This window comes from Sorex araneus, chromosome 1 (assembly GCF_027595985.1).
Source record: "Sorex araneus isolate mSorAra2 chromosome 1, mSorAra2.pri, whole genome shotgun sequence".
Lineage (NCBI taxonomy): Eukaryota > Metazoa > Chordata > Mammalia > Eulipotyphla > Soricidae > Sorex > Sorex araneus.
In genome coordinates, this window is record NC_073302.1 from 139,768,292 (window position 1) to 139,781,959 (window position 13,668).

General features: G+C 39.3%; 1 protein-coding gene across 3 annotated transcripts in view; it reads right to left on the reverse strand.

The window, feature by feature from the left end:
* The window catches only part of PDE4D (phosphodiesterase 4D), a 764,958-nt gene that overhangs the window by 231,867 nt on the left and 519,423 nt on the right, over nt 1-13,668 (reverse strand). For all 3 annotated transcript variants that reach the window (XM_004608453.2, XM_004608458.3, XM_004608457.2), the window contains exon 2: nt 3,963-4,154. In XM_004608453.2, the coding sequence (XP_004608510.1) occupies nt 3,963-4,154 (192 nt within the window). The remainder of the gene's footprint in view (nt 1-3,962; nt 4,155-13,668) is intronic.

Here is a 13,668-nt window from a genome sequence, read left to right on the forward strand (position 1 = left end):
GGATCAACATGGAAACTATCATGTTGAGTGAAATGAGTCAGAAAGAAAGAGACAGACATAGAAAGATTGGACTCATATGTGGAATATAATGTAGCAGAGAGGTACAAGCTAGCAATGATGCAACTTCTGGCAGAAATTTCTCTGGACTTAGTTACCAAAACACTAAAATACAGAAATCCAAAACCACGCAGCCTCTATTGTGGCCACACAACCTCCTATCTCTTCATTCTCAGCAATGTAAAACAAATTATCAAATGCTTCCTTTCCAGCAGGTCTGACTTTGGGTGTGTGGGGGGGAACTCCAAACAATAACAGTGAGTTTTTTGTTGAAATATTGAATGCTATCAAATTAAAGAGAAAGTAAAGTGAAATTTATCAGCTACACAGGCGGGGTGGGGGGCTGTAGGGGTAGAGGGTGTGGGGGAGGTTTACTATGGTTCTTGGTGGTGGAATATGTGCACTGGTGAAGGGATAGTTGTTTGAGCATTGTGTAACTGAGGCTGAAGCCTGAAAGCTTTGTAACTTTCCACATGGTGATTCAATAAAAAATAAATAAAAAGATAAAAAACCGACATTTAAAATTAAAGAGAATTTAAAGGTTTTCTAAAATATTACATTCAAATAGATTATCACAGGCCTTCAATGCCACTAAATTTGACTTTTCTTTTGTTTCTTTGTTTGTGTTTTGGGGTCTCCCCCTGTAATGATGGTCAAGGCTTACTCCTGACTCTGTGCTGAGGGAGTACTTGGAGGTGCTTAGGGGACCCTATGTCGTGGCAGAATCAAACTTGTGTGTGCTGCCTGTAAGGCATGTGCCTTACCCCTGTGCTATTCTCCAGCTCCTTCTGTTTGTAATTTGGCATTTGGAGGGAGCTTTTTGGTATGGAAACTTAACTAGAACAATAAATATAAAATTATCAAAAGTGATTAAAATATGGGATGTCCTTCTCTATAAAGTACAGTTGCATTAAGCACAGTCTTCCTAGGATTACCGTAAACTAGGCAGGATAATAAAATGACGTTAAACCAAAGCCTCATGTGAAGTGAAAGAAGAAAGCATACTAATCCCTTATGTGTAAAAGATAGGTGTAGCATCAGATTAAATACTAAAATAGTAACACTTTATTCTGGTCTCTGGACTTCTATAAGAAATCTAATCTCCCTGGTAGAAAGAAGGCTTTTCAAGAGTCAGTGCTGAAGAAAAACTTTCTTGTTCCAAAGTAAACATCCACAAGGAACGGGAAAGCTGAACAAGTTAAGACATTTTCAACAATACAGAGAGTTGCATCATGGTCTGATTAAATTTGTCGTTCTTACGTGAGTCCCATCAGATAGTTACCCTTGAATAGGTACAAGGTAAAATGAGGTCATTCTTGTAAGTTTGCTTTGGAAAGAAAAACACTATTTAAATATGAACTATTGTAGGTTTTTCAAAAAGTGCTCATGTATATTGAGTCTTAACTTGGGTAGGACATATGAAAGAAGCAATCTATACAGTGTTTCCCAAACCAATGCAGTGTAATTGTAGAAATTAGAACATATTAAATACATAAAATAGAGCCTACTAACTTTGCTTATGTCAATCCCTGCCTCTATCTATCTAAAGCAATCTTGTTTTATTTTGCATTAGGATTCAGGAAATGACTTAAAACTTATTCATCAATTCAACATTGTTTATTATTATCTATTGGGCAGTCACCTCGCTATTCTGCTCCCTTTATATGATCTGCAGATCAGACACCTTTCTTAAATCTATCTTCATAGATGTTGCTCATCTTTCCTGCTTTTGATTGTGGATGGCTATACTTCATACCTGAATAAAAGTAGTAAAATGATCTACCTGAAAAGTAGATCATTAACCATTCATTGACTAAACATGTTTTTCCTCTAGCTCCAAATTTATATTCTCCTCTCTCACTCAATTTTTTCCCTCAGAGTTCTTTGTTTTACTTTTTTTTTCTTTTTGGGTCACACCCAGCAATGCACAGGGGTTACTCCTGGTTCTGCACTCAGGATTACTCTTGGCGGTGCTCAAGGGACCATATGGAATGCTGGGAATAGAACCTGGGTCGGCCTCGAGGAAGGGAAATGCCCTACCCGCTGTGCTATCACTCTAGCCCCTGTTCTACTTTTCTAAAGGTAGTCCCTACACTAGAGCATAAGGCCATTTTTGTTAGCAAGTACAGCTCCATATTTATTATCCCCTTCTCTCAGCATAAATATCCTGAATTAAAAATACTTTCCCTTGAATCCAGTTTTCTTTCAGGCAGCTTTGGTTCTCTCTCCCCCTTTACCATTCAAGCCCTCTGAGCAATGCTTATACTTGCTAATATATTGATTTTATTTTATTCCTCCACCCACTGGGCTTCTAATTCTGTTACCCATCATCTGCCACTATGTTGTCCATTCTCCTGAGTTTCTTATGCTGACATCACCATTAAATTGCCTATTATAGGCCAAAATTTTGGAATTTTGTGATTTTCCTTCTCCACTAGCTATCCAGCTACCCCTCTCCCACCCACTCCTTACACACAGCTTCTATCATATTTAAATTTTTATTTCTGTGAATTTCAACGTGCCCTAATGCTCTATAGTCACTTTACTACATAATCATCCAACACAGAGTAAATCGGAATGCAATAAAAACAAGAATATAATGATGTTAAATATCAGCAAAAAAATTCTGTTACTGTCAGGTCCCGTTATTATCTCTCTCCTCTCACATTTTCTCACACCAGCTAGAAAATCATTCTTCCCTCTTAATGATCAGTTTTATTTTTATTTTATTATTATAATTACTATTATTTTGGTTTTGGGGATGCTCAGGAGTTACTCCTGGCTCTACACTCAGGAATCACTACTGGTGGTGCTAGTGAAACAATATGGGATGCTGGAGATGGGTCTCTGGTCAGCCGTGTGCAAGAAAAGTGCCCTACCCATTGTACTATCTCTCCGGCCCCTCAGTTTTAATTTTAGCAATTATTTTCTAAGCTGTGCCATTCTCCAAACATTTTAAGTATAATATTTTCTGTTTGTACCTCTAGGATTTTATATTTAAAAAATGGTTTTAGTTAAAGCTCACAAAGATCTTCCCAATGATTTGGTAAAACAGTGTTAATATCTGTGTAGCACATCAATTACAATGTATTCAAATCATTGTACACTCTCATCTATACTCTAAACACTACACCCTAATCTCACAGAGACTTGCAAACTGATTTTAATGTTTTTCAAAATATTAGAAACCAAAAGCCCCCCAAATAATTTAATATTTAAATATAAATGCTTTCATTAAAATTAAATTCTCATTTCCCTATGTATTTTCTTATATGTAATATTAATGTAATATTAAATGTAATATTATCACTGTGTCACTGTCATCCCATTGATCATCAATTTCCTGGAGCAGGCACAATAACGTCCCCATTCATCCTAGCCCTGCGATTTTGGCAGCCTCTCTTGACTCGTTCTTCCCAGCAGTGCCGCATTGGAGGCTCTTTCAGGGTAAGGGGAATGAGACCAATCATTGTTACTTTTTTTTTTTATTGAATCACCAAATACGCCACAGAGAGCTTGCCAGGCTCTGCGGGCAGGATGCTCTCGGTACCTTGCCAGGTTCTCCGAGAGGGAGAACTAGGCTATAAGAGAGCTGTGGGTATGTGGACATTTAAGATGAAATAGACAAAGGCAGTTGTCAGTCTATTTTATATATATAAAAATATATATGTGTGTGTGTACATATATATATATAATTCATCCAAATCATTAACCAGTTTCTTATCAAGCATGATAATGCACTCCTCCATAATCTACAATTCATCTTTGGTTATGCAATTTTACACACATTCCTTCTAAATTAGAGGGGAATAGAATAGTAAGACAAATCACTGGTCAATCCATAGAAACCCAAACTTGACTTTCTCTAAGCACTCTCAAACATATTTGTACATCATTACACTTACATATCACTAGCAATGGAGGAATTTCGGGACATAGACTTTGGAGAGAGGTCATAATCGCTGTCAGATCGATAGAGAAAGGACTCTCGACGTTGACTGTGAACAAAGTTTGCTTGGAGAATTAGCCCAGATCCTGGGCTGGTCATGGGATCCAAGGGACTCCGTCCCGAAGATGTGCCATTGTCCACATCGAAACTATAAAGAAAAAAAATGACATCGCTGTGAGTACTTACATGTTGATATTATAGCAAAAAGAAATCTCAGTTTAGGAGTTGATAGTGGGAAATTGTACATTTGAATCCTGCTGCCAAAAATGATAATATTAAAATACACAAATTAAAAAAAAAACACCCAACTCTACACACCATACACAGTGACTACATACATATTCTTGTCTTCCAAAGTTTTGATTACATAAAAAAGTCTTACCAGACAGAAGATAGGTCTCTGCAATTCAACTTTAATTAACAAGAAGTTATTCCAAAAATAATAGTTCAAGTATAGAGTTTCTTTTTAAGGCAAGAAAGAGAGAGGAAGAAAGAAAGAAAGAAAGAAAGAAAGAAAGAAAGAAAGAAAGAAAGAAAGAAAGAAAGAAAGAAAGAAAGAAAGAAAGAAAGAAAGAAAGAAAGGAAGGAAGAAAGAAAAGAAGGAAGAAAAAAGAAAAGAAGGAAGAAAAAAAGAAGGGAGGGAGGAAAGAAAGAAAGAAAGAGAGAGAAAGAAGGGAGGAAAGAAAGAAAGAAAGAAAGAAAGAAAGAAAGAAAGAAAGAAAGAAAGAAAGAAAGAAAGAAAGAAAGAAAGAAAGAAAGAAAGAAAGAGGAGAGAGAAGGAGAGAACAGGAAGGAAGGAAGGAAGGAAGGAAGGAAGGAAGGAAGGAAGGAAGGAAGGAAGGAAGGAAGGAAGATAGGAAGGAAGGAAGACAAGAAGGAAGAAAGGAAGGAAAACAGGAAGATAAGGAAGGAAGGAAGGAAGGAAGGAAGGAAGGAAGGAAGGAAGGAAGGAAGGAAGGAAGGAAGGAAGGAAGGAAAAGAAAGGAAGAAGGGGAGCAGGGAGGGAGGGAACTTTAGAGGAAGGGAGGGAAATTCACAATCCATAACATGCTTCATATACGTCCATAACATGACCATAGCGTACTTCATATTCTTACTAGCACAGAACTGCAATTCTCTCCTTCCTATCTAGACCTATTCAGCCACATGTTTCTATTGTATCCACTTTCTTCCATCCCTACTGTCAATATATTAAATTCATAGTTCTATTAAGGCTCATCTACTTTACAACATCCTATAAATTAGGTTCTTTTTTTGTTATTTTCTTTTGTTTAGGTTTGGTTTTGGCCACACCTGGCTGTGCTCAGGGGTTATTCCTGGATCTGCACTCAAGGATTACTCCTGGAGGTCGTTGAGGGACCATATGGGATGCTAGGAATTTAATCCAGGTGGGCAGTGTGCAAGGCAGATGCCCTATCTGCTGTACTATCTCTAGGCCCTAAATTAGGTTAGTACATTTATTTATCAACCCTTACTGAGTGAATCTTCTTAAAATGCAACGTAGAACATTTGTAACTCTTTCATTGTCCTCAACATGTCTGAATTTCTCATTTATACAAATAGTCTTTTTGTCAGTTTATTTTGTTTTTGTTAGGGGGCATTACCAACAGTACTCAGGGATTACACGTGGCTCTCTGTTCAGTGATCACTCCTGGAGGTGTTTGGGGGTCCACACGTGGTACTGGGATCAAAGTCATTTAGCTACATGCAAGGCAAGTGCTTTACCTACTGTACTCTTTGGCTCAGTACTAATTTTAACAATCTACTCTCAATTATAGTAAACTGCTTTCCCTTCCTAAATATGAAGTGCTAATCTATCTACCATTACCAAATACCCATCTTCTTGTCTTAGGATTTCAATCATTTTATGCTCCCCTAATTACTCAATCTTCCATTTCTAAATATGAAGTGCTAATCTATCTACCATTACCAAATACCCATCTTCTTGTCTTAGGATTTCAATCATTTTATGCTCCCCTAATTACTCAATCTTCCATTTCTATCCTTGAGGATTTAGTTTTTGCTGAAAGGCTGTCTCGGTACATCAGTGATTTAGAAGAGCTCTTTCTTCACAATCCTCACACATATTCTTCATTCCCAGACATTACAAAAGGTTGAAAATGCCTTCCATTTCTAGATCTCCAGATTCTGAGATTTCTAAGAATGAAGACTAAGTTCTTAACATCACAGTCTTTACCATCATGATGAATTAATCAGAAGTTTTTCTAGCCAAAGGACAACAAGTAGAGCAATAAAAATCAATTCTCATGTTCTTATGAAAAGACGATAGTTCAGGACAGTTCTGCAAGCATTTTGTTAAGTAAGACTCTTGAATGAATAAACAAATAAATTAAGGTTATTTTCAATGCTTCTCCCCTAGAATCTTTAAGCAAACTATTAACCAGCTAATTAAAAAAAATTAAGTGCTGGAGCAATAGTACACTGGGTAAGGCATTCATCTTGCACAAGGCCAACTTGGGTTCGATTCCTCCGCCCCTCTCAGAGAGCTCAACAAGCTACCGAGGGTATCTCATCTGCACAGCACAACCTGGCAAGCTAACTGTGATGTATTCGATATGCCAAAAACAGTAACAACAAGTCTCACAATGGAGATGTTACAGGTGCCTGCTCGAGTAAATCGATGAGCAACAGGATGACAGTGACAGTACAGTGACAGAAGTTATCTCTTTACTGGATTTTTGCTCATGCTATGACCCAAAATTTGGAAGCCAAAGTGGAAGGATTAACTAGTGGACTGATGTTTCATAAATCACCCATGAATCTATGGACAAATAAAACCTGACTCCAAACTAATTCCTCAAGAAATATAAACAGGAAAAATTAATAAGCTAGCTCAATCATACCTAAACATGGCTTCCAATTTAAATTTTTCTTTGTTATGTGTCACTTTATAGGTGATATTCATTTGTTCCTTGATGGATAATGGAAGACTATTTGAACAGAAGTATTATATCAACAAGGATACTGGCTCCAAGAAAAGTTAATTATCAATTTTACTGTAGTGACAAACTGGACTGACTCACTTACAGTTATTAATGTCCATTTAGCTCTAATTCATAGTTATGAAAACACAACTGTGTATCAGAAACTGCATCATCTAAACAGGAACATTTGTTTCAACTAGATAGTCATTTCATGTATGCAAGACTTCTGGCAATTCTGAGGAAGGCCAGAAGGGGGAAGGAATCTCATCATTCAGGAGACACATTCAGAATCTTTGCAAGCTCTTCTTGAATAAGTTCAATTAAACAAACATTTACAAAACAGTACTAGAACATTGATATACAAAAATAAAATAGATAAGATTAGTTCAGGCTGGGATATGAGAAGGCTAAATACAAGAGTAATGCCAGAGGGATTTTGAAGGTTTAGTATACAACTGAAAGATACTAAGGTCTTTGAATATGGGGAGAATAATGGGGGAGATTTCTGTTCTAAGCTAATCTTGATAGCTCTTCAATCTGAGAAGAATCTAATAATGTGAACACATGAAAATGTTTATATTGACTTCTTTTCACTATCAAGTTGCTTTGCTTTTAAAAAAATAAGACTTAATGTGGCATCTGTACACAATGGAATATTGCTTAGTTACAAGAAAAATGAGATCTTGCTATTTGCAATAATACAGATGAAACTTGAATAAACTAAGTAAAATAAATAATGGGAATATTATTACTATATGATTTTATTTAGAAGAGGAAATAAAGAAGCAAAGCAGGTGAACTAACCAAACAAAAGCTCTTACAGAGAGAGATCACTGGTTACAAAAAGGGAAGGGAGCTAGAATGGGTGAATGAAATGGGTCAAAGTGATATAAACCAGAGTTTTTGTGGCAACCATATATACATATACATATATCAAAATATAGTACTGTATACCTTAAACTTACATGATGTTATTGACCAATGTTGCTCTAATATGACAATATCTAAGTTGCTATGAATAAACATAAATATAGAACATACAGGGCTGTCATTTTTGGTTTAGTTTTCCTTAGTTGAGCTGATTAAATACTAAGATTATGCCAAAAATTAATCACTCATTTTTGTTCCTATTTTTTAACTGTTATAAATCTTTTTTATTATTATTACTAGTGAATCACCATGAGGTATAGTTACATACTTACAAACTTTTGTCCTCGCATTTTAGTCATACAATGATCGAGTGCCCATCCCTTTACTAGTGCCCATGTTCCACCACCAATGATCCCAGTATCCCTCCGATTACCCCCACCTAACCCCCCCTTCCTACCCCGCCTCTGTGGCAGGGCATTCCCTTTTGTTCTCTCTTTCCTTCTGGGTGTTATAGTTTGCAATAGAGGCATTGAGTGGCCATTGTGTTCAATCTATAGTCTAGATTCGGCTTGCATCTCCCAACCAGAGTGGGTCCTCCAAACAACCTTTACTTAGTGTTCCCTTCTCTATCTGAGCTGTCTTTCCCCCCAGCATTTGAAGCTGGCCTATCTTAAAATAAGAAACCTCTGCACCTCAAAAGAAACAGTGACCAAAATACGAAGTCAGTTTACAGAATGGGAAAATCTATTTACTGGAGCGACAGCACAGTGGATAGGGCATTTGCCTTGCACACTACAGGCAAGCATTTTGTTAAGGGTTCGATTCTTCCGTCCCTCTTGGAGAGCCCAGCAAGCAACTGAGAGTATCTCATCTGCATGGCAGAGCCTGGCAAGCTACCCGTGGTGTATTCAATATGCCAAAAACAGTAACAACAAGTCTCACAATGGAAAATGTTACAGGTGCCTGCTCAAGCAAATTGATGAACAACAGGATGACAGTGCTACAGTGCTACCCATCTGATAAGGGGTTGATATCAAGGATATACAAGTCACTGGTTGAACTTTACAAAAAGAAGACATCCAATCCCCATCAGAAAATGTGGGGATGAAATTAACAGAAACTTTCCCAATGAAGATATCCAAATGGCCAAAAGGCACATGAAAAAATACTCTTCATCACTAATCATCAGGGAGATGCAGATCAAAACAACAATGAGATATCATCTCACACCACACAGACTGGCCCACATCCAAAAGAACAAAAGCAGCCAGTGTTGGTGCGGATGTGGGGAGAAAGAGACTCTCCTTCACTGCTGGTGGGAATGCTGACTGGTTCAGTCCTTTTGGAAAACAATATGGACGATTCTCAAAAAAATTAGAAATTTAGCTCCCATTGACCCAGCAATACCACTCCTGAGAATATATCCTGGAGAAGCAAAAGAGTATAGTAGAAATGACATCTGCACTTGTATGTTCATTGCTGCACTGTTTACAATAGCCAAAATATGGAAAAAACCTGAGTGCCCAAGAGATGACTGATTAAAGAAACTCTGGTACATCTACACAATGGAATACTATGCAGCTGTTAGGAAGGATGAAGTCATGAATTGCATATAAGTGGATCAACATGGAAAGTATCATGTTAAGTGAAATGAGTCAGAAAGAAATGGACAGGCATAGAAAGACTGCACTCATCGGTGCAATATAAAGTAACAGAATGGGATACTAGCACCCAAGAATAGTAGAGATAATGACCAGGAGGATTACTCTACAGCTTGGAAGTCAGCCTCAAAAGTTGTTATTATAATTTTATAATAACATTATAAATTATAATATTTATAATTTTAACAAATCAAGCAAGTCTAACTTTAAAAAGCTCTACAATATAAGATAACAATCAAGCATTTTCTACATATGACAGCTAATATTTCTGTAATAATAGCACCCATTAAAACTAAAACTGTATCAATAGGTCATAAAATGCTTCAAATGGGAATCCTGGGGCTTTAACCATTTTCGTTGTATGCTGTAATATAGTAGTTGTCCACTAGATGGAGATAATTCTTTTTCTTTTCAAAAAGCCCTTCATTTTTTTCATTATTTATTTGGGGGGTTTGAGGCCATACCGTGTGGTGCTTGGGGACTATTCCTGGCTGTGTTCCGAAGTGACCCCTGGAGATGCGCAGGGGATATGTGGTGCCAGAGATCTGAAGCAAGGCTGTCCGCGAGGCAAGTAATGACCCTGACCCTCTGTTCTGACCTCCAACCCCTAGAGATCATTTTCTTAAGAAAAATCTATTACAAGTAAACGTAAAGACCTACACCATCTCTTAGAGACATTTGAAAACAAACACAAAAACATTAGCCAAAAGAGTGAGAACACACAGACTTCAGGAAAGTCACCAACTTTTATCACCGTTTGATAAAATCATGGCGCTGAGAAATGATTAATTTTAATATTACAAACAGATTGAGAATGAAGAGCTGACAATGGCCACTGAGAACCAGAGAAACAGCATCTGGGTTTAAGGCATGTTCTTTGTATGTGATCAATCCTGGCTCAGCCCCCAGCACAGGACTTGAGCAGCACCACCTCCTAGGGGAGCACAGGGCCTGAGCAGTACCTCATCCTAGGGGAGCACAGCACGTAAGCAGCACAGCATTCTGAGGGAGCACGGGGTCTGAGAAGTATTGCATCCTGGGGGAACATAGCCCCTGCGCCGCAACACAGCATCCTAGGGGAGCACAAGACTCGAGAAGTAGAGCATCCGACGGGAGCACAGGGCCTAAGCAGAAATACATCCTGGGGCAGCATGGGGCCTGAGCAGCACAGCATTCTCCGGGAGCACAGCACAGCATCCTAGGAGAGCATGGGGGGTCTGAGCAGCACAGAACATAGGGCCTGGCACTGAACTGCCAACGAAACCAAGAATTCCTGGCAGGCTCCCCCAGGCCTCCTGGATCACTGTCATCCAGTTGCTCATTGATTTGTTCGAGCGGGCACCAGTAACGTCTCTCAATGAGAGATTTATTGTTACTGTTTTTGGCATATCCAATATGCACGGGTAGCTTGCCAGGCTCTGCCGTGCGGGTTCGATACTCTCGGTAGCTTGCCGGGCTCTCCGAGAGGGGCGGAGGAATCGAATTTGAGTCGGCTGAGTGAAAAGCGAAAGCCCAACCGCTGTGCTATCGCTCCAGCCCAGGCCTCCTGGATATCACCTGGGAAAAGCTCTAGATAAATAGAAAGAGAGCTGATGTCTTATTAGACTTTTATCAAAACCAAACAGACCCAGAAGCTCTTTTCTTCAAATATTAGGACTGATGACAGACTCTGGACAGAGGGTAGGTTTGGGCCAACAGGCCTTGAAAGGCAGCGCTAACCTTAGATGCTGGTATCAAAAAGAACAGACATGAATGTCCCAGGCGGTGCTTTATCCGGGTTTACAACAGTATTCATATTATTATAAAATATCTTACGACTTTATGCTGATGATATTAAATGATGTTACTATAACATACTCTTCATCCGAATGCCAACATCCCTCCACCACTGTCCCTAGGTCCCTTCTCAGCTCCTCCCTGCCTTTGACAGCCTCAGTTCTCAGTTCTGTTGGCAGAAATCCAGGGCCAAACACTTTCTGTAACAAACACTTTGATACTGTCAATGCTCTCTTGACTCACTGCCAACCAGATGGAGACCAACATAAGATTAGCAGAAGCTTGGGAAAGCAACTGAAGAATTGGGGAGAATAACTGTGTCCAAGTACAATAATGATAGTGATAATAATAATCACAACAATGATAAAACTTCTGGCACAGTTTCCATGTGCCAGACATCATGGTCTCTGTTTTATATTCATTATCTCACTGGATCCTCACAATAATCCCTTGAAGCGGGCACTATATTTTCCATCTGGCCAGTGCAGCATCGGCAGCGAGAGATGGTTCTAAGCAATATGCCCAAGGCCAGAGCGTTTGTAGTGATGTTTTAAACATAACTGGCAGAATGGCCTCGTGTTTATGTCTCCATCTCAAAATCTCCACTAGACCATTAAGATGCAAGCAAAATGCTTCGCCTCCTCACCTGGACGGAACTTCAAATGCTAACTCTGAAAGGAACATTCTGATCAGGTTCTAGATCAGACATGCCTAGGCTAATTCTGGGACTAGGTGTTTATCTGACCCTACATTCTTGAATTTTTCACATCGCTTGATTGATCTTTCAATTTTTTTTTTTCATATATAAGTAAGGGATACAGAGTCTCTGATGTGTCCCATTTAGTGACCTGTCTCACAGGGGGCAAGAGTTCGTTTGAGACTGAAAAGGGCTGAGGGTGTGTGAAAGGTCTGCTGTTCTGAATGCCATTCAATGACACTTAGAGTAACACCTAATTGAGTCGGTGTTACTCAGAAAGTACATAAGGGAAGCCGTGATGTGTCTGTGAGTCCAAGGTCTTGTGAGTGGGTGGGGAGAACATGATCTGCTGGTCTGCTGTGATCACAACTGCTGGAGATCATGTGTATCCAAAACTATTCACGACCATTCATTTCTTAGTCCTGTCCCTTTCCATGGAAACTTCCCCCACAAAACCCAAACATAATTGGGATTGGGGAGGGTGGGAGGGACGCTGGGTTTACTGGTGGTGGAGAATGGGCACTGGTGAAGGGATGGGTTCCCGAACTTTGTATGAGGGAAGTATAAGCACAAAAGTGTATAAATCTGTAACTGTACCCTCACGGTGATTCTCTAATTAAAAATAAATAAATTTAAAAATTAAAAAATAAAAATAAAAAAATAAATATAGATGGAAAAAAAAAAAGACCAGCCTACCAGCAAAACTTCTTCCCAGCTTCCCACAGTTTCCTATCAGGGGGATGATTGGACTACTCATTCAAATCCACCTTCCACTCAGCATCCGCCACTAGCTTGCATTTAGTATCAACTGGCTGTGTAAATATTTGTCCATTTAGGCTCATTTCTCAGGCTTTCAGCTTGTTGTCGAACCCTGCTCCTCTGCTTTAAAATATTCCATCTGTCTTCCTGATCATGATTTGGGCTCTCCGCTAGTCGTGGTTCTCCTGCTAACCGAGGCACGTCTTATCTCTCTCTTCATCAGGACCTTATGTTCAACATGCTAGTGTTGAACATGCTAGTGGATTCCTGATACTTAACATCTATTGTTGTTATTTCTATAGCTCCTACTCTAAAGGAAGGAAGAGGCAAGGCATGAAAATGTTACTGGAGCAACTGTTGGGAGTTCCGATCAACAGACATCCCATTCCCAAAGCTTCCCTGAAATGCTCGCACTAGGAAGATCCTCGTGAGAACTCAGCAGCTGCTGAATGCAGGCATGCTGAGATGAAAACCAGGAACCCCCACTATGCCAGAAGAATCCCAAAGTGGCATGTTTAGAAAAATGGTGTGTTGATGATACAGATTTTGCTGTTCCCTTGTTCTCTTCAGATAAGTGGGAGAATATAAAAACTACTGCTATTAAGTCATTCACTTTCACTCTGGAATTAGAAAATATGTATTAGATTTCCAACCCCGGTTCTGCCACTTTGTAAATCCATGCTATCAGACAAGCTACCATATACCTTTCTTTTTTTTTTTTTTTTTGGGTCACACTCGGCGATGCACAGGGGTTACTCCTGGCTCTTCACTCAGGAATTACCCCTGGCGGTGCTCAGGGGACCATATGGGATGCTGGGATTAGAACCCGGGTCAACCGCGTGCAAGTCAAACGCCCTACCCGCTGTGCTATTGCTTCCAGCCCTACCATATACCTTTCTAAGCCACCACTTCCTGACAAGGGAAGGTACAGTTCCCAGCTCCAGGCTTCTAAGT